At 33.4% G+C, this 26,843-nt stretch overlaps 3 protein-coding genes across 4 annotated transcripts; 1 reads left to right on the forward strand and 2 right to left on the reverse strand.

Annotated features, from left to right (window-relative positions):
* Positions 1-19,444: 19,444 nt before the first annotated feature.
* Positions 19,445-21,958, reverse strand: LOC110998026 (signal recognition particle receptor subunit beta). Its single transcript, XM_022266437.2, has 5 exons — positions 21,695-21,958; positions 21,377-21,543; positions 20,938-21,077; positions 20,316-20,447; positions 19,445-19,768 (listed from the first exon to the last, which is right to left on the reverse strand). Exons 1-5 carry the CDS (start codon positions 21,801-21,803, stop codon positions 19,561-19,563), a joined length of 756 nt encoding a protein of 251 aa, XP_022122129.1. The 5' UTR covers positions 21,804-21,958; the 3' UTR covers positions 19,445-19,560.
* A 137-nt stretch (positions 21,959-22,095) lies between these two features.
* On the forward strand, positions 22,096-23,983 carry LOC110998025 (pyridoxine/pyridoxamine 5'-phosphate oxidase). Its single transcript, XM_022266436.2, has 6 exons — positions 22,096-22,327; positions 22,540-22,626; positions 22,710-22,866; positions 22,948-23,047; positions 23,118-23,377; positions 23,608-23,983. The coding sequence occupies exons 2-6, from the start codon at positions 22,554-22,556 to the stop codon at positions 23,771-23,773; spliced, it is 756 nt and encodes a 251-aa protein (XP_022122128.2). The 5' UTR covers positions 22,096-22,327; positions 22,540-22,553; the 3' UTR covers positions 23,774-23,983.
* LOC110998024 (histidine protein methyltransferase 1 homolog) lies at positions 23,910-25,709 on the reverse strand. 2 transcript variants are annotated; one of them, XM_022266435.2, is made up of 4 exons: positions 25,121-25,699; positions 24,727-24,951; positions 24,468-24,628; positions 23,910-24,372 (listed from the first exon to the last, which is right to left on the reverse strand). In XM_022266435.2, exons 1-4 carry the CDS (start codon positions 25,173-25,175, stop codon positions 23,974-23,976), a joined length of 840 nt encoding a protein of 279 aa, XP_022122127.1. In that variant the 5' UTR covers positions 25,176-25,699; the 3' UTR covers positions 23,910-23,973. The 2 variants fall into 2 exon arrangements, with proteins under 2 accessions (XP_022122127.1, XP_045486954.1); XM_045630998.1 differs by having other exon boundaries at positions 24,267-24,391; positions 25,121-25,709.
* Positions 25,710-26,843: the final 1,134 nt, after the last annotated feature.

Consider the following 26,843-nt stretch of genomic DNA (forward strand, 5'->3'; position numbering starts at 1 on the left):
TAAATGTCAGATACTATTTCTGGTTAGTTACAGAAATTGAAATCCAACATATGCTGCAGACAGAGTATTGCCATGGGATGTATTTAAATTAGATTGTTTATATTATTACAACGTTTAATACAAAACTTCTTAACCAACATAGTAATTGTAATAGCGATTCCATATTGTATTGCGATATATGTATATAGTACTACCTACAATCGTTTTCCACCTGCTATGCGTTCGCGTCAAGTATTAAATAATCGTTATCACTATAACTTTTCGTGTGGGCTCCTTGATTCGCTCACTTATATGTACTTACCACTTTAAAGTAACATAAACATTTAAACGAAGCGCAGATTTAGTGTTCTGTGTATTTCATATGAATTTGTGTTTTGTAACTAATGAGGTATTCTTGTTAACCTAGCCTTATAGTCTAGTCAACAAGTTCAAAAACCTAAAAATTGAGATAAAGTTCCTAAAAATATGAGCGATGGCTCATTCGATTCGGAATCACCTCTATAAATGTTTTTGAAGGATTTTGGTGCAGGTTAAAAATTGCAATTCAACTCGCAACTCGAAAAATATTAACATTTTAGCAATTTTGAAAAAAGCTCGTTAATTAATTTTAATTTTTCAATAGTTATAAAAAATCATAATTAACAAATTAAAAAACTTTAATGAAAATTAACCGCAGGATCTTATAAAGTATATACATTTTTTGAACTTATTGACTAGACTATTAAATTATCATATGGTGCTCGCTACTCGCTCATCAACAAATTTATTAAACGGTGTTCCTATTTGGATTGTATGTTTCTGGGTTTAAAAATACCGTAGATTAGGCGGATTTAACTGCATTGCCTTAACACAATCTATCAGTGGGATCGATTCAATTAGCGGCAGAACAATGGAGCAACCGGAAGATATCGGACACGCCAAACACCGCTCACCCGTAGCCTCACCCGTAAACAATGGAAATGGAAAAATGAGTTACGGCCTATTATTTATATATTTAAAACTCGTTTGTTATTAAAGTCGATTGCCAACTAATTTAGCTTAATTACACTTCGACATTTTCTAATTCATAAACTACAGATTCAAAGAATATGGTTTGTCATTCTGTGGACCATTTTACTCTGTAATAATAAACTAATATCTATGGATAGAAAAATTGGTTTAAAAAAGTTCTACGACGCAGAGAAATATTATACACTGCATACATTAATTAGAAATTAAATTAAAATTGAAGTAAATAAGTGATTGAGAATTAATCCACGTTTAAAACAAATTTCATTTAGAGTTGATGAATGGGCATTTATAAAAATAATTTTATTTGTGAATAAATTCTTGGCACTCCAAAAAATATCCTACATAATTATAATAACACATAATATACTTTGCAAAAGAAAAAAAGTAACAGAAGACACAATGTGAATGGGCGATTTTACTGCTTAAAACAGTCTTCTTTTCCTTCTCCCTTTGTCGTAGTAGGGGATCACTAAAAACCTGGTTAAGTATGGTTAAAACGATTTGCCACATTAAAGTTTCTTAAGTACATTTAAATTAAACATATATTTCGTTAGGCAATTACATAATTAAATTATATTTTGTAAATTTAGACACTAAAATTTTGATTGAGCGTTGATTATCTTGGACACTGATTAATTATTCATCTTAATAACTTAGTAATTACGTACTCATGATTGGCATTCAGATCTATCATTAATTACAAAACTGACCTATGCCGATGTCTAGTGGTTTTATTTTATTTATGTTCTGTCGGCAATAAGTTATTTTTACTCTAGTCTGTTCTTTACTCTCTGTTTTTAAGTGGAACTTTTTTTGCTTTCTTGGAGGCATTTCATAAATGTGACAGAAATAATTGAAAATGTTAGATATATTAACACTCGTTAAAGCAACAAATACATAAAAAATGAAACTTAGGTGTCATTTTGTAAAACATTTTTCTTACATTTAATATTTTAATATTTTTTATTTAATCACTATAAAAGAACAAATTTTAATGAATACTTAATAATTAATTAGTTAAGCAATGTTTTGAGAAGTTTATTAATTTCTAATGTAAGGTCAAAAAAATTAGGCATCAGTAAGCTAATAGTATCTAATTAACAACCTAAATTCTAAACTCTCATATAGATAAAGTACTGAAGCGAACAAATTATTAAAAATACAGCGGTATTTTAAGTTGTACCAAACTACTTGGATATCAGGAAAGATAAACTTAATGCAATCTTAAAACGCTCTCTATAAGCTTGACGGAATTTAAGTCGGCTTCAAACCCGAAATAAATATAAGGGCGACTATTATCGAATAAAATGGCGCTTAATCCGACACAAGTCAAGTTATCTCGGCGAAGTTAACATTTCAATTAACAGATTAAGGAATCGAAGCTTAATAAGGGGCGGCTGATTACACAAAAAAGCGACACATTTACAAACGAAATTTTAAAATGCACCATTAATTTTTCTATATTTTATAAATTCTGTCATTCTCTACGTGACATTTTTCATTATACATTAGCAGTTGAAAGCCGAACCTTTCCTTTAGCTTCCAAATTAACGATTTTAATAATATTTTATAAAGGATATTATCATATATAGCAGTGTTGGCCTAGTGGCTCCAGCGTGCGACTTTCATACCTGAGGTTGTAGGTTCGATCCCCGGCTGTGCACCAATGGAGTTTCCTTCTATGTGCGCATTTAACATTTGCTCGAACGCTGAAGGAAAACATCGTGAGGGAACCGACTTGTCGTAGACCTAAAAACTTGACGACGTGTGTCAGGCACTGGAGGCTGATCACCTACTTGCCTATTAGATTTAAAAATTGATCATGAAACAGATTCAGAAATCTTAGGCCAAGACCTAAGGAGGTAGTGCCACTGATTTATTTTATTTTTATTATCATAGTTGTTATGCAAAATTAATGTAATTAACGCCAATAAACAGCTGAAAACGATAACTTCATATAATGGGTTTAAAAATAATTCCCCGTCCTATTAATGCTAATATATTAAATCTACTGTGCTAAGTGCGGCACTTTACAAAGCCATCGGCTTCTTTTTTGTATACAACATTGAAATGAGATAAAGTAATGTAATTGGCTACTGTTGAACATCGAAGGAGATACGACGAATGTGCAGTTTGTTCTATTTTTAGAATTAGATCACAAAAAGGTTTAATGGTATAGTGAAACAGTTTAGAACTTATTTTATTTACATTTAGAATGTCTTCTTGAGATTGCTGAAGGAGAAAGTTTATTTAATTTGCCTGGTAATGGGTAATATAAAACTTAACTTCGAAGCTTTGAGGTTATCTTCTGTGTAACGATTTCGATGTTCAAAGACCAAAGAAACAAAATTTGTTGTGCTCCGATGGGAGGTATGTGAATTATTTAATGGTTTTATATGAAACAGATGTAGTTGTGATGTAGTCACTTTTGACCAGTTACTGTCTTCAGTGTGCGACTTTCCCCGGGATCGTATGTTCCATCTCCGGATGGTACAAATGGACTTACTGTCTATGTGGGCGTTAAATACCCCCTCATACTGTGAAGGAAAACGTCAGGATACCGGCAGATCTTAGACTTAGAGTATTACAAAAAATAAACGATCTAGTTCTTAACCTAAATGGCTATAGCGTTGTTTTTTATTTGTATTTATTTAACTTACACGAACATATCAAAATTTATACGTCTTAAAATGTCCGTGCCTTAAAAAGGAGCACTCGATTCAATCGAATGGAATACCAATTGACACTACGAAATCCCAAACATCCCTCATTAAATTGACATGAACGTATACGGCGGCCTTGTTATTCATTGTTCGACATGCCATTGCAGTAATTGGTCGATGCTAAGAACGCAAAAGTACGGTTTACAAAATGTTACCTTAAATAGATGACAGCTCGCTCGCGTCTCACAAATAATTACGCCCATTACTCATTAAAATGGACCAATGGTAGGCTATAATGGAGGTACTGTTTGACAGTTAAAAACTACTGTTTTACTAACGCCCAAACCCAATAACCTATCTTAATCCATTATTGACCATCTGAGACAGACTTCTTAATTCAAATAATGAAAAATGTGCCAAGAACCAATCGACGGATTGTAATAGCCATCTGTTGATACAAGCTATCAATGGTAGGTGGGATCGGTGTATGTGGATAGACCTTTATATAAAAATGATAGTTTAACTGTGCCAATATCATATCTTAAGATTTTAACTTACACCAGTTTTTAAAATACATATGCATACGATAGGTTTAATCATGCGCGATGGAGACTCACTGTGGACGCCCTCTGCCCCACCTAGGGGATATAGGACATTAAGTAAGTAAGTTTATTTACTTTATTTGGTTAATATTGATAATGAAATATGAGTGTAAACAGCGAAGAGATTGCAAACTATCTATCGCCAAAAGTGTATTCGTAGGGTTTGGTTATTGGGATGCAGATAGGATCGATCGACTGTCACCGTCTGATCTCAGATTGTGGATTCATTATTGGGTTCGGGCGTTAAACGTATACAGTTTTGACTTACGGAAGTCGTAATGTCTAACCCTTATATCTTGGAACATTTGGAAAAATACATTTATTGGTTTCTTACATTGGTCTTCTGTTGGCGCCTTTTATTAAATTGTTTCACCTATACATAATTTAGGGTAACAAGTTTAACATAGGGTAAGAAAATTGTACATTTGATTGTTATGATTAGTAATATACAATTAAAATTTGTTCCACTGCTTAATGTTAAAAAAGGCATACATATTACATTGTGCGACGTATTGAAGCTTTACGAAAGAGCATAATGACATGCGAATGTCAGCGAATGCGCGTTTCGCTCATCTGTCACAAACAACCTGTAAATTGGACTTAAAACAAGATGGCGTCCCCAGCTGAATAATAACATGACTTAATGAGCCTTTCAGAGGAGCCGCGACGTCCGCCAACTGCTTTTTGTCCGTGCCACAACTCCCTGTTACCAGTTTTACCGTTTTGTTTTGGAAACTGTTTTTGAATATGCTTTGTTAATACAACAGTTAAAATAAATACGCAGTCGTACTGCCTGACATGACGTGTAATATTTGCCGTTCAAATATAAAAATTTTATCTACTTGTTATGTATACCGGTTAGACACCGGTGAGTAATGTATATTGATTATAGGTATCAATATACATTGCCCACCGGTGTCTGACAAACAGGAATGTTTTGCTTTAAAAGTCAGTAATACGCGGGAAAATTTCGGAACTAAGATGGCCGATCTATATGCATGAAAGTATTATTGTAGATAAGCCTAATGGCAGATTTAGCCAAGTCTTCGTATATGTTATGTCATTAACAGATGTCACTTTGTCACATGACATATACAAACGAAGGAACTTCTTAAGTTTTCTTTTATACACATTTCTTTCGTTATTTATTATCTTACTAGTGACCCGCCCCAGCTTCGCACGGGTGCAATGCTGATGAAAAGCAGATTTTTATTATGTATTGTTATTTCCGTCGCTGGAAAGCTCCGATAGTATACGCGACATATACTATATAGACATATACCATCACGGACTTTTCTGTAGACCTGTTCAGTGTGTACAATATTTAGTACATTATTTTGATAAAACTCGTAGGGTTCAGCCTGCGTTTGCAATGTAAGCGGAAAAAATGTAATTATTTACGACATCACATTAGAAACCTCAAAAATAACAGTACTTCTCCACTATTTAATGGATGTTATATTGTATACATACAAACCTTCCTCTTGAAGCACTCTATCTATTAAAAAAAACCGCATCAAAATCCGTTGCGTAGTTTCAAAGATTTAAGCATACAAAGGGACATAGGGACAGAGAAAGCGACTTTGTTTTATACTATGTAGTGATGATTACAATAGCTACATTTTTACGTATTATCGATTCGGGCCGTTTTTATAAAGTCATAAGCACCTATAATCGCCAAGTGTATTATGTTATGTAGTGGACAAAGCAAGGAGTTCGTCTAAGGCCTAGACCTTAGGTTAATATGCGAAGAGTGAAGTTTTTTGAGACATAAATAAAACCGCGGTTTACTACTAGATAATACAGATCAAGGTATCTTTAGACATCTTATACACTATAAAGTTTCAAATTTTCTTTTTTGCCTTTGGCATTTCTACTGCGTTCTTGTCCGTATCTTAACGATGCTATTGGGTTATAAAATTTGTAATTATTATTGGTTATTTGCAAATATTTATGGCAAATTTTACGACAGTTTTGATTTGCACGATAATAACAATTTTGCTTAATAAGTATTTTAAACTTTATTCTTGAAAATATTGAGAATATATTTTAAAGCTGTATATTTTTAGAATGTTTCGATATTAAAGTAATAATTTGTAGTGTTCAGGTAATTTTATGATTATTTTTTAAATTTTTTACGTTTCTTTTATTCATCCCTACTAGAGTTACCTTGAAAAGGTCGCTTGTTAGCGATAAGGCCGCACGTTGCCAAATAACCTATGTATCTCGTTTTTTTATACTTAAATTTTTACCCTTTGGAGTAAAAACTCTTAGGCCGTGAGATTCTAGTGCACAGAGGCTATTTAAGATTTTGATTTGGCGCCTGCTAGATAGTACCTACTGGTGATCCCAGAGATGGTGCTTTCCTCCTCATAAGTATCTTAATACAGTGAGGAAATACTGCCAGCGTTAAAGGTACACTGCAAAAGGGACGAAACTTTTAAAATTTGTTTTAATTGTTATTGTAAATGTTTTTATTGTAAATGTTTAGGTTTTATTGACTTAAAACACTCGAAACTAATTAAATAAAGTATGTATTCCAACAACATAAAATAAAGCAAACTGATTGCTGTAACATAATTCTTACACAAATTGCTTTTTTTTTATTGTATTTTTATTAATTTATAACGTAATACAGCGTTAAAATTATATCATAGATTTGATTTAATATCTTCACCTACGCAAAGTGGAATCTTTAATTGCTAAATGTTAAAAAACTTTACTGTGGCAAAACCTATAAAATTGGAATTCGCCATCAATCCATAAAAGACACTCTTGGCTTCAACAGTCACGTCTCTTAACAAAAACGTCGCGAAATTATCGCTGGTATTTCTTTCTGTATCAATGAAAGCTTGAATGGAAGTGTAGGTGCAAAAAGTGGCGTGCCGCGTGTCGTCATTAGTATGTGGGGAAAGACGCCATGTGAGCAATAATTTATTGACAATTGCGTATTGAATAATGCACGTGGTTTTCGACAGCACGCGCTGTTTCCTGCCTCCGGTGGCGATGCATCCGAATGAATAATTATTTATCGTTTTTATTGCCTGTCAGCCTTTTTGCTTAATTTGTAATCCAGAGGTAAGATAGAATTTTTAAGAAAGAGATTAAAGATTTTATAGATCTTACATTTTAATTATTATAACACAAAGATTGTTTGGACGTATAATTTTATAACCTATTTATTTTCAAATAATTATATGGCGTTATAAATTTTGATAAACCACTTTACGGCAAACTAGAGCTACTGACAATTTTAATAATAATTTTATTCATTGAGCGGCTTCAGCGTGTGACTCACATCCCAGAGGTCGTATATTCGATCCCCGGCTCTGCAACAATGGACTTTCTTTCTATGTGCGCATTAATATTCGCTCGACCGGTAAAGGAAAACATCGTAAGGAATCTGGCTTGCCTTACACCCAAAAAGATGATCACCTACTTGCCTATTAGAGTATCAAATAATCATGAAACAGAAATAGAAATTTGAGGTCAAGTCCTAAAAAGGTTGTTATGCAACTATGCAATAAAAATTGCAATGTATGTGACGCGTGTGGTATTAATTAAAATCCTTTCAGGGCGTACTAAAATCTATCAGAGTAAAGAACATTTTGTGTAACGAATTCGAAAAACCAAACAAATTTTTTTACGCATAAATTGATCGCGGAATCGAATTAAGAGTCAATGACAACGATCAACGAGTAAAAAGTTTTACTTCCTGTTTCAGTATTTCTGCAATCTTTCAATCTTGTTTGAAAGACAAAATCACTGTAAACGGCCTCATATATGAGCATATGTATCGGCATAGAATATGAAAGTGCTGCTTGATCAAGACAATCATAAATCAATGATACGATTGTTAAATTGCTTTGAAATTAATAAATTGGGCCTCGAATTTCCCATAATCAGCTAATTTTTTCTGTTGTCAGACATCAAGAGAATGCCCGTTAGTTAGAAAGGTGATGAATTGGTAATCGCCAAAACTGAAGCGTATTTTGTACCGCTGTCGTATCGCTATCGGCAACTATATTAAATAATCAAATATCTCGTACCACACTTTAAAAGCTCCTTTTGACTAATTTCGTTTAATATAAATGTCACTTTTTACCCGCGGACATTACCCAGTAAGCTATAAAACAAGGGCAAATGTGTGCCTCTCGAAATATTGCCTAATTTAACCCAACATCAATTACTTTCAAACTCTATTACGTACTATTATTATTTATCATTACGCACAATTATCTATGGTGTCCAATTGTATATTCAATCTAACAGTGTTTTGTCTATTCTTGTCTCGTATAATAAACATAAAAATTAAACCCCCCCGGGTCATCTCAGTCCAGTAGTGGAGAACAAATTACAAATCTATTTTTATTGCGCTCCGATCGTATCCCGCAACCATCACACTACCACAGTACACGAGATCAACGAGGTTGCCCTATTGTAATCAAATAAATCTGTGGCACAATTAATTATATAAATTGACAGCTCATGCAGATGCAATCGGTCAATAATTTAAGCCATTACATATCCTTATCAAACCAAATTAAACAAGCTCCTTAAAGAGCTCATAATTAAAGTGTTTTAAGCCTTGCTGACATCTCAATGCGGCGTATAATGAAAAGTTATCTTGCATTGAATTGTATTTAGAGTTTTTTTTTACTTTAACTTGTCAAATACACATACAAATGTTTAGTTATAAACAACACAACAACAACATTATCACTATTTATATAAATATATAAGTAAGTTAAATAAGTTTATATAAATAGTTATATTGGCTTAGTGACTTAAGAGAGCAATCCCAATGGTTCGAACCCTTCTTTTACTCTTAACATTCGCACGAACGGTGTCTCCTAAACCCAAAACATCGATGGCGGTCAGGCACAGGAGGCTGATCACCTACTTGCCAATTAGATTGACAAATGATCATGAAACACTACAGAAATCTGAGGCCCAGCCTAATGGCATATATTTAATTAAATAGGACCCTTTTGAGGTCACTTAACATACTCAGAATGTCCTTTATTTAATCATTAGTTTAATATTTAGAGTTATCAGAAAGGCGAATATACACATGTGTAGTAAGTTGTCAAGAATTTCCAAGGGTTTTTTACATGTTTGACACACGTTACTTTAAAAGCTAATCTTCACAATCAAATAGATTCCCATCACCATGACCTCCATATTTTCTACATATTGTTACGAAGACGGGTCAACTGCAATGTTTTTAGATTTTTCCACTACTTAGAGAACTTTTCAGCAGGCTGAAATATGATTTATGACCGTTTCAGGAGAGGGTCAATCACATATTAGAAAATCGAAATTTACATAATGTTGCCGTAGTTTTCAGGAGGCTGAAAAATTTTTTCAGTCGGTTTCAGAACACGTATAGACGAATGGTACACTTTTCAGAGGACCCGTTTTCAGGCGTTTTCAGGCCTGGTTATAGCCCTTCGATGAAGGAATATTCTAGAACGAATTTTCTAGGTGTGGGACAAGCACTGTTTGACACGCGAAAGAGAGAAAAGATAAGAACCTTCTCGAAGCTAGACCGAGAACTCTAGAACGCCGTACGACAAGCACGTAGCAGTGTGCGAAAGAGATAGCAAGTACGCGCGTTCTAGAATTAGGCGATCGCTACTCAGTAGCATTCCCGCCTAGAAAGTTCTCGTAAACATCGGAAACATCGTTCGAGATTCTTCCTAGGGATATATAAGCGAGCCAAAACGCGACCACTCAGTTCAGTTTTGAATGCGATTCCAAGCGATAAACAGCGAAGAGAAAAAGTGCGATTAAGTGATACCAGTGATAAAGTACTGAGTGATTTAAGTGATTAGTGACAGTGTTTCATTGTGTGTGTTATTAGTGCTTTTCTGTGCGTAATTTCCAGATATTAGTGTGAACGAATTCCTCGTAGATTTTATTGAAATAAACCCTTGAATAAATCGACGGCAGTTTCTATCCGATCCCCTAGCTCGTAACATTTTGGTGTCAGAATTGGGGATAGAAAAATGCCAATTACTCCAAGGGAGAGTCAAGAGGAGTTTGTAGCAGAGTCTTCAGCTGCGGAGGGAGTGCAGACCAGGGCACAAGCAGCACGCGACGCCGCCCGGAGACAGAGTTTCGATGCGAACCGCGGGATAGGCGAAAGCAACGATGCTAACATCCTCCTTGCTCTGCGACAAATGATGGAAGAACAGACAAGACGACAAGAGGAACAGGCACGACAAATGATGGAAGAACAGGCACGACGACAAGAGGAACAGACACGACGTCAAGAAGAACAGGCACGACAAATGATGGAAGAACAAGCACAGGCACGCCGATTGATAGAGGAACAGGCCCGTCACCAGGAAGAACAAGTTCGGCGATTGATGGAGGAACAGGCTCGCCGTCAAGAGGAACAGGCACGCCAAATGGTTGAAGAACAGGCTCAGACACGTCGTATGATGGAGGAACAGGCTCGTCGTATAGGAGAAAAATTAGGGGATCTGAAACAAGAAGTTGATAAAAAAATTGAAAATTTGGAATCTGACGTGGATTGCAAGCTATTGAAACAGGACAAACGGATTCTCGGATTGGAACATGAAATGCAGTGCTTGAAGACCACGGGTGTCGTAACGTCTGTAGCACCATCTGGAAATCTAAAAGTGCCTCCCTTTGATGGTAAATCTTCTTGGGGCGCGTACAAGGTACAGTTTGAGACTGTAGTAGAGTCAAACGGGTGGAATGACGATCAAGCTGTCACCGCCCTTATTATGGGACTGCGAGATGAAGCCCTCACCATACTAGATACCAAGACAGGTAAAGTGACGTTGAAGCAACTGCTGGATGCCCTGGAATCACGGTACGGAGATGCACACTTAGAGCACGTCTATAGGGCTCAATTAAAGGATAGGATACAGCAATCAAATGAAAGCTTGCAAAAATGGGGAGTAGAAATAGAGACGCTGGTTAGGAAAGCCTACGCATCCTCACCAGACGTTGCAGACAAGATGCTGGTTCAAGCTTTCGTCGACGGTATTCGTGACCGTGAAATTCGAATGGCTGTGAACCTAGGTCACCACAAGAACCTGAAGGACGCTCTAGCCCATGCGTTGGAGGGAGTTGGAGGATCCTCAACCTTACCGCATTAGGGCTATTACGGAAAGAGCTACTGGTCAACGTGGGCCAACCTGTTACATCTGTGGGGAAGTAGGGCACATGAGGTTTTCGTGCCCTAAGAAAGACTTCCGAGGTGATGTAAAGGCTAGACGTGGAAATACCTTAGTCATCGACGGAGAAGTCAATGGAACTAAGTGTGATGTGACACTTGATACTGGAGCTTCACGAACAGTAATCAGACACCAACTTCTGAAGACATTTTCTAGAAACCCTTCTAGAGGAATTGCACAGCTTGTTACAGCTACGGGTCAACGCATAGCCGATCGGGGAGAAGGTATCGCGACCTTCAAGATTGGTGAACGTTTTTACAGACACAAGGTAGTTCTTGCTGACATAGTAGATGACTGTATAATCGGGTTAGACTTTATGAAGTTTTACAAATGTAAGATAGATCTGGAAAAAGGGATCTTCAAGTGTGGAGAACAGGAAGTCTCCTTAAAAGGCAATTCTTCAAATTGTGGTTATGACATCTGTAGAGTAATCGATGTGGACGGACGGGCCAGTAAACAACAAGAGTTGAACGCAGTTCGAACATCTCCGGATAACTATGAGGAAGCCTTATCAATACATCTAGCAAAGGCAGAGGAACAATTAAAGAAATTTTCTGATTTGTTATCGACCCATGAAAGAGAGCTAAGAAGGTGTTCAGATGATGCGTCTCAAAGGCCAAGTGAAAAAGTCACCAACCAGGACGGAAGGGATGGTAACGTGAGGATGCTTAGAACAGATACCATTCGTTCAGATTTCGGTGGTAGATTGATGCAGATAGCACAGCAAGAGGATTGTGACATTAAACCAATTCTGGACTGGATGAAATCTTCAGCTGTCAAGCCACAATGGAGTGAAGTTGCATCTACAAGTAACACTACTAAGAGTTACTGGGCTGAATGGGACAGTTTAGTTCTACATAATGGAGTGTTATGTCGCAAATTGAAAAATGCTCAAGGCGATCATTTGCAGTTAGTGGTGCCAAGATCCAAGGTTCGCGACATACTAGAAATGTGTCATATTGAGTTATCTAGTGGACATTTAGGAGTAAGAGGGACTCTTAGGAAGGTTAAAGAAATATTTTACTGGATTAATTATCGTGAAGATGTAGAAGACTGGATCAAGAAATGTAAAGCTTGTGCAGGCGATAAGGATTCGCAGACTCGGTCGCGAGGGAAAAGGATAATGATGAAAGGAAGTGATGATGCTCGGGACGAGCATGTCTAAGGAGAGGGTAGTGTTACGAAGACGGGTCAACTGCAATGTTTTTAGATTTTTCCACTACTTAGAGAACTTTTCAGCAGGCTGAAATATGATTTATGACCGTTTCAGGAGAGGGTCAATCACATATTAGAAAATCGAAATTTACATAATGTTGCCGTAGTTTTCAGGAGGCTGAAACATTTTTTCAGTCGGTTTCAGAACACGTATAGACGAATGGTACACTTTTCAGAGGACCCGTTTTCAGGCGTTTTCAGGCCTGGTTATAGCCCTTCGATGAAGGAATATTCTAGAACGAATTTTCTAGGTGTGGGACAAGCACTGTTTGACACACGAAAGAGAGAAAAGATAAGAACCTTCTCGAAGCTAGACCGAGAACTCTAGAACGCCGTACGACAAGCACGTAGCAGTGTGCGAAAGAGATAGCAAGTACGCGCGTTCTAGAATTAGGCGATCGCTACTCAGTAGCATTCCCGCCTAGAAAGTTCTCGTAAACATCGGAAACATCGTTCGAGATTCTTCCTAGGGATATATAAGCGAGCCAAAACGCGACCACTCAGTTCAGTTTTGAATGCGATTCCAAGCGATAAACAGCGAAGAGAAAAAGTGCGATTAAGTGATACCAGTGATAAAGTACTGAGTGATTTAAGTGATTAGTGACAGTGTTTCATTGTGTGTGTTATTAGTGCTTTTCTGTGCGTAATTTCCAGATATTAGTGTGAACGAATTCCTCGTAGATTTTATTGAAATAAACCCTTGAATAAATCGACGGCAGTTTCTATCCGATCCCCTAGCTCGTAACAATATCTTATTATTTAAAGGATCTATAGACTATGCAGATTTGCAGAACTTATTGACTATACCACAACATGACAGCAAAATTTCAATTATGTCAATATCTGATATGCAGAGACAGCATACGGTCTTTGGATAATGGGTATTATTTAAATACTGGTATTATAATTCAGACATTTGGAAAGCTAGAACCATGTCTGATACAACAATATTGAAGGGCTTTGTGCATTAGCCCTTGTTGGCAGGTAATTAAAATGTTATAAATGCGTATGATATTAGCACTATCTTTCTAGAATACCTTAGAAGATACTATTTAAATCATAATATTCAAAGATTCTGAATATGGGCAGCGAAACTTGTCACCAAGAATTCAAAAAGCACCATTCGCCGTATTGCACACCGTCGAATTGACGGATTTTTTTATATACAAAAGTAAAATCAGATTTTAGTTTCGCTGTCAAAGATCAGAAATCGTAAACATTTCCCTAGATTGATTAGTTTTCCTACCGTCCTTGTTTATCTATAAAGTTATTTACATAATTTAAAGAGGAATAAAATGAAAAATGCCTAATAATTTATAAATGTCTCGTCTCAAATATCATGATGTGATAGGGACAAGCACGTTATTCAAAAACAGTTCGTATCTGCTAGTTTATTTGCTGTTATAAACGATATATGTTTATCGATTGAGAGGCGATCATTTGTTATTCTTATTTCTTGTTTAATAGATTTTTTCCTTGATAATAATTGTGGTTGAATAGGGGTAGCATGAACTGGTTACATATAGATGTAATGGAAACCGTTAAGATATAGTCAGATAGTCAGATTCTGCAAAACTCAGAGACTGAGATGGCGTATCCAGCATACGCCATCTCCGCCATCCACGACCAGGGTACGAAAAAACTAAGACTTAGTGGTCACTATACCAGAAGTGACCATGAGCCAGATCCAGGAAGACGCAAATATTGCAGAGGATTTAAGAGTACTGTGATAGTTTAGGAACTGTTAGAAAGTCCCCACTGATCGAGGCTAGTAAAGGACTATCGTGGAAGAGGCCAAAATCCACAAAGGGTTTTAGCACCACCGGATGTGAACCCAAGATTTTAAAAAAATTGTACATTATAGTTGTTAGTCAGATTACCTGACTAAACACACAAGTCCCACCAAGAACGTAAAACATGTATAATTAAAACAAACAAAGATCCATCAAAGTACGTATGGAAAAACTTCAATAATTCCATAACTATAAGAATTTACTGGGACGTCAAGAAAGTCTGCACCCGGCGGTGAAAAACTTGCGTACGCCTGCCGCTGACCAGTTATTTGTCAAAACTGATCCTCATATTATTAAGAGACAGCCTCTGATACAGGCGATAAACCAACAATAAAATATATAAATAATTCATATGATGCAAGTATTGATTCACAAGAGCGTGTCTCAAATGTTTTATTGTTGATATTAATAAATGTGAGCAGATGTTCCGTCGGCTTTCTTATTGCGATTTGATTGCTTGGCAGTTCAATTAATAAAAATCAAATAATTTATGCATACGAACGTTTTGAATATTTATAACAGTATGTTTATGGTAATGGTACTACGTGTTAGCGAAATTTAGTTTGAAACTACATTTTAAACGCAAGATTTTCGCAACTTTTGATTCGGAATAAAGTTGGACCATATAGCAATTATTATATGAGGCGTTTTGTACTGTTCCTCGGTCACGGATGCATTAAATAATAGAGGATATTATTTTCACTACCTACCACACACGTATAACAAAATAATAATGCCAATTAACTAAGTAATAAATGCTCTCTACGTAACTCCGACGATTTAGGTAATGGCCACGCTTGTAAAACAAAGAAAGTCAAAGTGAGAAAAATGTACCGATTTGACAGTTGACTCGTACACATATTATCGTTATGCTATTCCATATGTAAATGTAACTATATGTATAATTTAATAAAATATGTGACTATTTTAACTCGGTCACCATTTCGCATTCATTGAAAACAGTGTGGCGTTTTGTTTGTAACTAATTCCTGAATCATAATTTAAATCAAGTTCTCGTATAGAAAATGCGTTTATGTCCTATGTTTGTTATTTTATTTAAATATGTAGGACCTGCGTATACTCTTAAATCCTGTAAAACGTGTAATTAGTGTATCTGTAAAAAGTTGTGTTGCAAGCGCAAAAAACAAAAAAAAGATGGCAAGCCAAACCTTCACAACTCCACCAATAAGTATCTTGTTAATACCATTTCGAGGTCAAGAGTAGGCGTGTATATAAAAGTACCAAGCCCAGAAAACAAGTGAAGTATCGTAAAAGTGTCTTGTCCAGGTTTCGAGGTAATAACATTCTTAATTAGCCTTTCAAGTTCCTCTTTAATAATTTAATTGTTTTTTACGATATTTAAAAATAGAAACTTATAATGGCTTTCGCTTCAATCGAGCGTCGTTAATTATTTCGGTAAAACTGTATTATAAATAAAAACCCCGCGGGCTCTCATTGCGTTTAACACATCAAGTCGGAATTATTTTTATTTACCTGCTTACAAGCAATTTATTAAGCCCATGTAGCATCCATCAAATAAATGATAATAGGTGGTTGAGATGAAAGGGGCCGCGCTGGCTACGGAATGAAGATTTGCCCTACAAAATGTCAACAAGGCACTCATGCGCCGACAAAGGCCCTGAGGCCGCACTCACAGCACTGACTTGCTTCAGACCGCCATGCTTAATTCGAAATAATCGTTTAATTACGCACCCTTAACGAGCCTCTGGAAAATTCGTGTTTATGGAATATTTTAAATATCTTAATTTATTACAATACGCTCTCTTAGTCCACTAATTTTAGAAGGCAATACGGCCCCGGTATTTACATTAAACTTAAAATAATACAACTGATATGTTGGGTCCAGTTCCCGGTAAAACATAACTTTTCGTTTCAAGCTAATGAGGACGGACACTCTATAAATAACTAATGTAAATGATTTATTACTTGGGCAAAATGTAATTTTAATGCTTATTTATATACATTTAAAACTTAATATTAATCAAAATATTGTCCAATAACTAATACCATGTATTACGGAAACTAAAAGAATTAGTTTTGTTTACAAATAAATATAAATCGCTTTATGGTTGTATAACGCGATATGCATGTAAAATAAAACCACAGCGAATTATTGAATGAATATTCAATATATTTGGGATTGCATGTTCCATATCAAGAAGTAATACGTTTTCATTTGTTGATAAAATATTTAAATTCACGTAACCGACCACACACAGTCCCACTATCGGTTCCAAACAAATGAACCATATATTTATGGTTTATTGTTAATATGTGGCATTTGATCGATCCGGTTTGATAAGATTTTAATACAAAATTTGTAAAGGTTTTAAAACAGAGAGTTGAGAAAACGATTTCATACGTAAAGCCAACTTAAAAGTGATATAAGATTTTTCTATTAGAAACAAGTTGTAATTAGGTAATTTTTTGATAAATTATAGAAAAGAAAAACATATTGGCTACTTAATAATATCAGAAGGTTTAAACGACAAATATAAAACAGGTCGTAGTGGATAGGAATTAAAAAAATGCAACCCTTAAAAGAAAAAAGAATTCAAAAGCACAATATATATTTTGTTGTCATGTTTAATTATTATTAGTTCAAATCATTCAAGCTAAAGATTATAGTAGTAATGTATGTATGTACCTATAAGCGGATTTATATCAAATTATATTTAGTTCATAGACCAAAATAGTTAAGTTATTAGTAATTGAAACGTTAAATTTTTTTGTAGTAATACCAAATTTTATCAACATTAAATTTATTTAGAAATAACAGCAAATAGGACATTTCTAGGCTATGAATAACCTACAAAGCTTTTAGAAGGATTCTCACGAATAAATTTTAAAAAAAATCTAGTTAACAAATGCAACTGAAATCTTGCGGAGTATGACACTGACACTCATTGTACTCATTCAATGCACCACAGGCTATTGTCATCGCGTGAATGAAATGGACCGATGAATTAGATGACCGTGGGAGGCTACTACGTAAGCCTTTTACGTGGGAATTATGAACAGGATATTCACCTGCTGCCTTGTGACGTCAATACCTCCCTGAAACCCGTAGGGTTTTCTTAAGGTTCAGATTTTTAAGGTGTACAGTTTTTATTCCCGTACCACTCTGCGAGAAAATTCTATTAAATAATTCACGAAGTCAGAATTATTTTATGGAATTTTAACTTTTATAGAAAAGAACGAAAAAAGAACGTTTAAGTTGCCGATTAACCGAGAGTACATTTTTTAAAGTTAATGATCTAAATCATGAATATGCATTAATGCACCTTGCACCCAATACATCAATACAATGGACCAAATTCTTTATTAATTTCCCCCCTTATATTAACCCTTTTTATCTTTATAATATATTGAGAATCCATAAATCAAAAGTATCAATAGCCGAAATATGAATATGCAAACGTAACAATTAGTATTTGCAATGAACTCAAAAATATGCAGCATCATGCCGTCATAATTAATTCATCATTGTGATAATGTAGGGTCAACGTTCACCTGGTACCTATACCGAAAACCTTTTTAGAACTATTGATTTGAACTTATAATAAAGAATTACTTTTACAATTTTATTTAAATATATTTTATGACAAATTAAAGGTTTGAAAAAAAAACAAATAAATGGTAACAGGTAAATTAATATATTTTTATGTAAAAATTCCATTATTGATTCGTATAAATATAATATACATATTTAAATCGAAAACATTGACAATAGTTGAAACAATTAACCTTTTTTAATTTACAAATACAGGAGTAGGTAATCTTCGCATGGACATGGCGACTCCCTAATTATAGGATTAAGTCTTTGTAATTTTGTATCCTTTAGTTATGAGCATATAGAACGTATAAGGTTAAGCTTTATACGGTTTAGCTCACTTTATTATATTTTAACAAAACATGTACCTAGAATCATAGCTATCAAATATACAGTATTTACAATTTCCTTAACCGACATAATTATTCTTAAAAATAAATGAAAACAACTTTAAAAAGTTAGGTTACTCTGGCAGTTTTCCGCCTGCTTTGCTGCCGTCCCAGCTTTTTTGTTTGCCGATGAAGGGGGACGTATCCATACAAGTAGCGTCCCAAACCATAGAGGTTTTAGTAGTAAATGTAAAAAAATATATAAAGTAATATTAAATTACATTATATATATTTTTTATTAACAAGCTTTACCAATCACAGCCAATTGATTTACGCAACGAAGATTTAGGGAATTAGTCGTTAAATCGAAGGACGTTATATGGTCTAAATATAAAAAATTCACTGAATATTTTTTATGATGCATTTTATGTTTAAAAAAATATCCAGACCACTTTTAGTATTAACTAAATGCGCGTAACTCACTTGCCATAAACATCGAGAGTATTCTGACGTGCCTTTCTAATCCTTACATCTATAAACCTTTCAGTGTCCTTATGCTTAATATTTAACATTATACTCTATAAAAATTTGTCGAAAGGAACTGTCATTAACATACAAATTTAGTTTTCTGCTTTCTACGTACATGTTAAGGCAACTTGACTAAGCCCCCGGGCCATCTGTTAAATGCCAATTTTCTCAATTTAAATACTATATGACGCAAACGCTTAATGTTGTTAAGGGTTTAGCTATTGTTTAGTTTAAGATATTTACGAAAGCCTACAACGGAATGCTTTTAATACTTTAAGATGTGTACTGTGTACTCATTTCAGCACGTATTTATTTGTATTTGGTCCATTTGGAAGGTCAGACAGTCCAGAAAACAATATAACCTCTATAACTCATTTAATAGACTGTTATATTTTAGTGATTATTATTAAATGTACTAGTAAACTGTTTTACATTTAAATATCACTTTCAGATTCGAAAGTAAATATATTCTTGGTTTAGTTTTCCACAAATAAGCGGGTAAATAACAAGACGCATTTTATTAAAAAAATATATAATAATTGCAAAAATATTTATAAATGCAAATTTTCACAAGGTAAATTTTATAGCCTAATAAGTCTTGAAGCGTAGGACGATATAAAAAGCACTATTTCTACAGATTTGAGATCCAATCTTGAAGTGGTTTAATGTCTGTGGGATTATCATCATCCCCAGTGTTGGCTGAACATTCTATAAGTTCAACTGCACAGCTTAAGTGAGAAAACTCAAAATCTTTGCCCAGTTTCCCGAGGTATGTGTTGCTTGATTGAGATGAATCTGTCGCTTGGAGTTGACTTGATTTCGTAACGCGTACTAAGTTTCTGAAAAAAATAATTTTATATTTAATCAGACATTATTTTAACAGCGTTGCCCAGTGATTTGTGTGTGCGCTTTTCAATCACAAGTCCATGTCCATTGGTGCATAGCAGGATTTGGCCCATGTGCACAATTAATATTTGGTCATATGGTGAAGGAAAATATTGGCTATGAAAATACGCATTACTTTATCGCTAAAGACCATAAAATCAAAATATAAAACTAATACCAGCACCCAGCCTCTGGTTAAATAAATTATTTTTAACCCTTGGCCTCCGATTTTTGCTTTTGATTCTTTCATTACTTTTCTGTATAGGCAAGTCAATTTACAGTCTTAATGTGACACTATGATTTCCTTACAACTATTTATTCGATATAGAAAATGTATTGATGCACACTGCTTTTATTAAAACCATGAACTGGCACAATTACGCAAGAACACTTATATCTAATAACAATATATCCAGGTTTTAATTTGTGGAAGAAATTTAGTCTTAAAGTTAGCTTGGATATTAGCTATACTTAAAAAATTTACATGTTAACAATATTTACATTTCCTTTTCAAGCAGGCTCCGGATAACTTGACTGCCTTTAGCCATTGGCTGATCTTGTTTGTTGCATAAAATTAGTAATGGGGGACAGTTGCTCTGAATCACTGGATCCACTAATATTGTATAAAGATATCTGCAAAAAAAAATCTTATAAATGATTACATTCCTTTATGTATACATTGTTGTCTATTAATTTCTCTTGGTTTTATTTTTGTTGTATGACAGTAATTAGTCAATGCATATAAATTTTTAAATGTTGCTGTGTATTTTTTTAATATTGTTATAGTAAGTAAAGATAAACCAAGAAACCTTATAAAATTATGTTATTTCTTTGTTCATATAGTATTCTGCTTAGTTTCTAATTGGTCTTAGAACGGTTAGTTCTCAACAAACTCCTTGATGTCACATTGACTGGCCATCAATTAGTAGTATTCCATCTGCCTATTGAGGTATTTATAAATCAATACAACAAACATACAGATTCCCATAAGGCAGCCATCACACTCATAAGCCATCACAAGTACTTTAGTGAAAAGAGTACAAATAGACAGATTTTATAAATAACAGGAATAGTTAAAATTTACATGTTATATTGCTAAATGTTATCCAAAATATTTACTTACTCTGCAACATCTCTAATTTCCTTTTGAATTGTGACAGAATCAACTACATATACAATAGCCTTTGCACTGTTCTTGAATTGGTCAAAGAATTTATTTCTTAGTCGCTCTTGTCCAGGAAGATCAACTAATCTCAATGTATTCTATAATACAACAGTAAAATATACTTTATTAACATTCAAAGCCATTAAACCTTCAAGAGTTTTATTCTAAGGGTGTCAACATTTTATCTTTCTATGTAACATTTTATCTTTCTATGATATTTTTGAAAGTTAGAATAACATATTATAATGGTTACATTATTATATTATAGTGACACATGTTTTCGGCTTGCTTTTGAAAGATTATTGAATAATGATAATTTTTACTTGAAAGTAAACATAAACATAGTAGACTTGCTGTTAGATATGTTTGAAAACTTGTATCCAAAAATTATACTTACATTAGATGTGATGTACTCTTCAACATTTGCTTTCATTGAAGTAAATGTTTGTCTGTATTGTGAATAAACAAGTCTTACAAATAAAAGGGTTTTGCCAACATCTGAGAGGCCAGTAAGTAAGACAGAGTTACGCAGCGCCCGACGTCTCGAAAAACACCACCAAAACACTGTAAGTGCCACATGTTCAATTCACAAGATTAACATAAAGGACGTTCACAAATTATATTATAAGTATTATAACCTACCATATATTTATAAAAATACTAAATTTTATTTATTCACTCTTTTACTTACGGTAAATAATTATTAATACCTTACCTAAAGTAACAACTAGCAATATCACACTTAATAAGGTTATGTATCGTGGATCGTTTAGAATAGGATCGGTATGAATTTTTTCTTTAATTACTTCCGCTTCGGACTCCATGATTACTACTACAGTAACTATTTCCACAACAATTAACAAGAGATGTTAACTTTTTAATGATAGTCTAAAATTCAATTCAAAGTCGTCACTCGTCAGTAGTAAATAAGCAGATTCAGATTATTTTTCTTAAATTTCTTGGACGACTTGACAATAGACGTGAAAAATAAAATTTGTTATATGTCGCTGTCATTTCACATTGATACGTCAATCCCTTGCCAAATGCCAATGAACACACATTCAACTACAGCGTAGAATATTTTTTTTTATATATTTGCATTCAACATTCACAAATCAAATTAAGCCTTAATCTACATCTACTGACTACTAGTCTACAGAGTCTATGAGCCTACACTCTCAGTTTAATTTTTAAAGTGTTTAAACTTTAGACTCAAGTTGATCATATTTACATTAAATTCTTTATCGTGTAGAAAACATTGTGTAATAATTACTAGTTTCAACCGACATGGAGACATGATAGAAACATTGCACTACAATAAATTATACATTATTTAGGATTTACTGCTGTAAGTAAAAATATTAGATTAATTCTTTAACATTAACTACAATTACTTACTATCTTGCTAATTATTATTACTTCTGCATAATTTTTATACAATGGTACTGGATTTTCACATTTACGTATAATTAGGTATTGTGAGAACTCTACATAAATTTTAGAGGTCATTACAGAATCAATTAGTCTTAAAATGCTTATGTTAATCTTATCTTTTTGTAGATTGTGTACATTGAATGGGTGTCTATAGATTTATCTGTTTTTTGAGCAAAACTAAAAATTTGAGGAAAATGAGTATTGATATTGGAGGTAAGTACAATATTATAATTTACTATACCTCCGTGATTTTTTTTTCTTTTTTATAACTTTAGACTTAAATCATAATTGTTTAGGTATGAGAATTAGATACAAGGATAAAGATGAAACATTTTTGGAAAAGCATTTAGTATCTAAGGAGCCATTTGGACAGTTTAAAGCATGGTTTGAAGAAGCCTGTACTAGAAAGGAAATTCTAGAACCAAATGCAATGTGTTTAGCAACTGCTACCAAGTATGTTTTATTGAAAGTGCTTATTTATGTGTATTATGCAGCATGCTGTTCTTTATTAACAAATTATTTGTATATACTTAGAGTTGGCTTCCCATCAGCAAGGTTTGTGTTGTGCAAAGGATATGGCAAGGATGGATTCAAGTTTTTTACAAATCATGGAAGTAGAAAAGCTAAGGAAATGGTAAAAAAAATACTAATTGAAATACATGAATATAAAATGTAATAATAAAATTGTGTCAATTTCTTCTTAGGAAGAAAATCCAAATGTAGCTGCAACATTTTATTGGGAAGTTCTTAATAGATCTGTGAGAATTGAAGGCCATGTTGAAAAGTTGTCTGAAGAGGAATCTACAACATATTTCCATTCACGGCCTGTGCCTAGTCAGATTGCAGCCTGTACTAGCTATCAGAGTACTCCCATTGAGTCAAGACATATTCTTTGTGAGAGAGAAAGTATACTTGAGTCAAAATATATGATTCCTAATAAAGAAGTTCCAAAACCAGAGTTTTGGTGAGTTTGTATAAATATAAGTAAAAAGCAGAATTCCTTAACAATATCTATTTCATCTATATATTCAAATGGTATTGTGTTATAAATTTAAATATTATTTATAGAAAGTTGCTCCATGAGTGAAAGTATAATATTTTCTATTTCAATAAAATGTGAAACATTTACTGCTATATATAAGACCATAAAATTATTTATGTTTTTTATCTATACTTACCTATTATTTATTATAGGGGTGGTTACATAATACGTCCAAGAGCTGTTGAGTTTTGGCAAGGTCAAAGAGATCGTCTTCATGATAGAATTAAATTTAGAAAGCCAAAAAATGATGAAGTGCCTGATAACAAGATTTTGCATGAAGGAGAAGATGGCTGGGTTTATGAAAGACTTTCACCTTAAATATTTATGAATAATATATCATGCTTTTAGATACTTACACACCTCTTTTACTCAATAGATACCATTGAGTAAGAAGTTTGTAAATTTTTATAAACAGGTTACCGTATATGTAAGTCTAAAAATAAAATAAAAATAGTGTCTTCCATTTTTTATAGTGAATTAATGTTTGAATTAATATTTTTTTGATAATACAAATCAATTTAAATTTTATATATTTTCATTATTTCTCTTTGTATTCCAGATGTTGTTTTCCATACAATTTCTGATCTTAATGTCTCTGAGTTTTCTATTGCCTTTTCAAATTGTCTTGTTCCACCACCAACACCAAAATAATATGTTTTAGCTGCTACATAAATTACACCATTATTATTTAATCTTTGTTCAAATAGTTTGATAAGCTTATCATAGTTATTTAGATTATATATTGTCTCAGATGTAAGGATTACATCATATTTCTCATTATTGGACAAAAAATCATTAAATGACTTCCAATCACCAGAAAAAAAATTACATTTTTGGATTTCAGATTGTCTTGCAGTTTCATCCTCAATGTTAAGTAATAGATTCGGTATTGTAATATTTTCCAATACTTCTTTGTTCTGAAAAAATATAGATATACTTAATGAACATAGGAATACTATTTACAAATAAAATAATTTCTCTCATTCTCTCTGCTCATTTAGTAACAACTTACATAGTCTTGAAAGGTGACTGTCGCATTTTTGAGGTAGGAATATATGCCCAGAATACCTGTTCCACATCCTAAATCTAATATTTGTTTACTTTCCAGGTTAATATCATTATTCTCTAAATACTCAATAAGGTCATAAGTGCATTCCCAAATTTTAAAACCACCTGAAAATTATAACAAAATCTTTTCTTTGCAAATCTTATAAATTTAAACATGTGCATTTTCATTGATGCTCCAGAAGTTAAATAAAAAAATACACCACCTTCATACTTTCCAGTTATTAAATCACTGTGTTCTTTTTCTGCCAACTCCACAGCATTGTTTTTGCTTTGACCAATTTCAATAGACAACTGGTTTGTAAAAACATGACCAATCTCCACATCACCACACATAAACATTCTTGCTTGTTTTGCTATAGTTTCTAAATGGTTAAGTTGGTTGGTGAGCTCAACCTGTTCACATTGCAACCATTTAATTTCCATATTTTCTGAAATGTTTGGGTTAATGATAAATTTAGGTAGGATAAGACCATTACTTACCTAGATTATTTTTAGATTAGGCTTAGTTAGATTTTACTAAAATATTCAATAATGGTTTTCTTTACTATCGGTGACTGCTGATTATTTAAATAATACATCTGTTATAACATTTCTTACCTTTAATGTCGACAGTTTCATCGGTTCCGTTGAAGTTGAATTTAAATGAGGTCATTGTATTATTTCTAATTAACTAATAATAATTTCGCTTTGTTAAAAGTTAGGAATTATAGGTTCGTAATAATAGTCGTCTGGTATTAAAAAAATAAACAAGTTAGGTTATTTAAAATAGTAATTTTATAATACTACATTCAAAATAAGGCACATTTTTTCTAAAATTATAAATTTAGTAAGAGTCCCCGCAGACTACAAACAAATAAACAGAAAAAGGTAGTTCTTTAGGCTCTTTTTAGATGCATGTATGTGCGAACCTTACGTAGGTACCTTCTACACCTATGTAGTCTAGGTAGATTGTCATTGTAGTGAAGTCAATATTCAGCAGTGATTCAAACTCCCACAAAATGATACCCCTAAATGTCGATCAAAAACCCTTAAAGTTTTTGTTGTACACTTGGTTTGAAAGGTAATTTTTAAATAATATGAATTTATGTGACTACATTTTACAAATTTATATATGTTAATCAATAACCGAATAATATTAGTGATAATAACAATGAGATGGAACGATTCTTACTTTTTTTACTGATTTTCTTTCTTCGAATTAAGTTTTTTTAACGTTTCTTGGCAGAATTTTTTGTGTTTTCGTCATTTTCTTTTGATACATTGTTTTTAAATCTTTTTGTACTTCACTTTTTTATTGTTCTGTTAAAGTTAAACGAGACAGTATTAAAAAAAGTAATTGCTTCAATGTCAATTGTTTTTACCTTCTAACAAAATTTTTTGAAATGTCATTGCGATAAGCTTCTAATATTTCGTCAAAGCCTTCGGCCTGGATGTCGCGCTGCGTTTTGCTGTTTCTGATATTTTTGAAATCGTACATATCGACATTAAACGATTTGATTATACGGTTAGAAGGAAAAAATTGACACATGGAACTATTGTTTTTCGATATTTAAGCTGTAGCCAGGCTTGGAGTTTATATTTGGTTTAGTTTGTTAATTGCGTTCAAAGCCTATATAATAAATTGTATAGAATCGTGTGTTTGTAGAGAAATAAAATCTTGAATAAAGTAACCCCTAAAATCCTCCTAAATAAATGTTCCCCCTAGAAAACCCCCTGTACATCTTGATACCCCTAAATTTGGGGGGAAAACCCCCAAGTTGGCATCACGGATATTCAGTTGAGTGATGTAAATACAGAACAAAAATAAACCATACCATAACCAATATAAAACCGGAAAATTAAACTGTAGAGTGAAATGATTGGGTACATATATAATTGTTGTGCTATTCTTGTATGTAAAAATAGAAAAATATATATTTTTTTTTAATGAAGTCTGTCTGTTTGCATTAATAGCTCAGCTCGGACTATTGCGAGCGGAGCTTGGTGGAAATTAGCGTTTTCCCGCAATTAGCACAAAGTCTCATGCGAGACTCGGCCTGGACAATCGCGGAGGAGGATTTTTAACTTGTGTTTGTAAACTTTATATATAATATATATATATATATAAATATCATATAAATTATTTAAAAAAATTAAGCTTGTATTGTGTAACTTAATTCAGTACAAGCTGTACTTGCTTTTGTTATCCGTGGTTACGGTTATGAATCGTTGCTTATAAAATAAAGGAAATCTGAATAATATTATGTTATCTGTGCACTTACTCTGCTCGCTGAGCAGTTACGATAATATGTGGTTTTCTTTTTTATCTGTGACAACTAAA

Source organism: Pieris rapae, chromosome 14, assembly GCF_905147795.1.
Source record: "Pieris rapae chromosome 14, ilPieRapa1.1, whole genome shotgun sequence".
In the NCBI taxonomy this organism is placed as follows: domain Eukaryota; kingdom Metazoa; phylum Arthropoda; class Insecta; order Lepidoptera; family Pieridae; genus Pieris; species Pieris rapae.

What these genes read in the sequence shown, in the direction of transcription:
- LOC110998024 (XM_022266435.2), bottom strand. Translation starts at nt 25,175, where the DNA reads ATGACCTCATTTAAATTCAACTTCAACGGAACCGATGAAACTGTCGAC. An exon ending in TGAAACTGTCGACATTAAAG is followed by an intron (nt 24,952 to 25,120) that starts GTAAGAAATGTT and finishes CAAACATTTCAG; the next exon opens with AAAATATGGAAATTAAATGG. An exon ending in CAGTCACCTTTCAAGACTAT is followed by an intron (nt 24,373 to 24,467) that starts GTAAGTTGTTAC and finishes ATATTTTTTCAG; the next exon opens with AACAAAGAAGTATTGGAAAA.
- LOC110998025 (XM_022266436.2), top strand. Translation starts at nt 22,554, where the DNA reads ATGGGTGTCTATAGATTTATCTGTTTTTTGAGCAAAACTAAAAATTTG. An exon ending in AATGAGTATTGATATTGGAG is followed by an intron (nt 22,627 to 22,709) that starts GTAAGTACAATA and finishes ATAATTGTTTAG; the next exon opens with GTATGAGAATTAGATACAAG. An exon ending in GTTCCAAAACCAGAGTTTTG is followed by an intron (nt 23,378 to 23,607) that starts GTGAGTTTGTAT and finishes TATTTATTATAG; the next exon opens with GGGTGGTTACATAATACGTC.
- LOC110998026 (XM_022266437.2), bottom strand. Translation starts at nt 21,803, where the DNA reads ATGGAGTCCGAAGCGGAAGTAATTAAAGAAAAAATTCATACCGATCCT. An exon ending in AAGAGTACATCACATCTAAT is followed by an intron (nt 21,078 to 21,376) that starts GTAAGTATAATT and finishes GTTGTATTATAG; the next exon opens with AATACATTGAGATTAGTTGA. An exon ending in GAAATTAGAGATGTTGCAGA is followed by an intron (nt 20,448 to 20,937) that starts GTAAGTAAATAT and finishes TTTTTTTTGCAG; the next exon opens with ATATCTTTATACAATATTAG.